Genomic DNA, 1192 nt, shown 5'->3' with positions numbered 1-1192 from the left:
GAGTGGTAAATTCTACAGAAGGGGTTCCTAGGGTAGTAGTTACTGCAGACGTTTTGCCCAGGGTAGAGGTTTCTCCAAAAGTGGGTCCTGCAGAAGTGGATTCCATAGTAGTAGTTTCTGCAGAAGTGGTTCCAAGGGTAGTAGTTTCTGCAGAAGTTGAGCCCAGAGTGGTAGATTCAAAAGAAGTGGTTTTAAAGGTAGTAGTTTCTGCAGAAGTGTTTTCCAAGGTAGTAGTTTCTGCAGAAGTGATACCAAGGGTAGTAGTTTCTGCAGAAGTGGGCCCTGAAGAAGTTGCGACAAGGGTAGTAGTTTGTAAATTAGTGGTTTCAAGGGCAGAAGCTTCTGCAGAAGTTGTGCCCAGAGTAGTAATTTCTACAGAAGTAACGCCAAGGGTACAAGTTTCTGCAGAGGTTGTGCCCAGGGAAGTAGCTTCTGCAAAAGTGGTTTCAAGGATACTAGTTTCTACAGAAGTGGTGCCAAGGGTACTAGATTCTGCAGAAGTGGGTTCTGCAGAAGTGGTTTCCATGGTAGTTTCTACAGAAGCTGTGCCAAAGGTAGTAGTTTCTGCAGAAGTCATGCCCAAAGTTGTAGATTCTACAGAAGAGGTGCCAAGAGTAGTAGTTTCTACAGAAGTGGTGCCAAGGATACTAGTTTCTGCAGAAGTGGTGCCAAGGGTACTAGTTTCTGAAGAAGTGGTACCAAGTGTACTAGTTTCTGCAGAAGTTGTGCCAAAGGTAGTAGTTTCTACAGAAGTTTTGCACAGGCTAGTAGTTTCTGCAGAAGTGGGACCTGCAGAAGTGGTTTCCAGGGTAGTAGTTTCTGCAGAAGTGGTACCAAGGGTAGTAGTTTCTGCAGAAGTGGGTCCTGCAGAAGTGGTTTCCAGGGTAGTAGTTTCTACAAAAAAGGTTCCAAGGGTAGTAGTTTCTGCAGAAGTTGTGCCCAGGGTACTAGTTTCTATAGTAGTTTCTACAGAAGTGGTTCCAAGGGTAGTAGTTTCTGCAGAAGTGGTGCCCAGAGTGGTAAATTCTACAGAAGTGGTTCCAAGGGTAGTAGTTACTGCAGACGTTTTGCCCAGGGTAGAGGTTTCTCCAAAAGTGGGTCCTGCAGAAGTGGATTCCAGAGTAGTAGTTTCTACAGAAGTGGTTCCAAGGGTAGTAGTTTCTGCAGAAGTGGTGCCCAGAGTGGTAGATTC

The 1192-nt window shown here is 45.4% G+C and overlaps 1 protein-coding gene and 1 long non-coding RNA gene across 2 annotated transcripts in view; one reads left to right on the top strand and one right to left on the bottom strand.

Annotated features, from left to right (window-relative positions):
- The window catches only part of LOC107708949 (calphotin), a 24289-nt gene that overhangs the window by 6279 nt on the left and 16818 nt on the right, over window positions 1-1192 (top strand). Inside the window, exon 2 of the mRNA XM_016513323.1 lies at window positions 453-527. Within this exon, the coding sequence (XP_016368809.1) occupies window positions 453-527 (75 nt within the window). The remainder of the gene's footprint in view (window positions 1-452; window positions 528-1192) is intronic.
- Window positions 1-1192, bottom strand: part of LOC107708959 (uncharacterized) — an 8311-nt gene that overhangs the window by 5288 nt on the left and 1831 nt on the right. The gene's annotated exons all lie outside the window — the stretch shown is intronic.

The sequence above is a fragment of the Sinocyclocheilus rhinocerous genome, unplaced genomic scaffold, assembly GCF_001515625.1.
Source record: "Sinocyclocheilus rhinocerous isolate Xijiao unplaced genomic scaffold, SAMN03320098_v1.1 scaffold24, whole genome shotgun sequence".
In the NCBI taxonomy this organism is placed as follows: domain Eukaryota; kingdom Metazoa; phylum Chordata; class Actinopteri; order Cypriniformes; family Cyprinidae; genus Sinocyclocheilus; species Sinocyclocheilus rhinocerous.
Note: the sequence above shows the minus strand (reverse complement) of the source record. Positions and strands in the feature narration are given on the sequence as shown.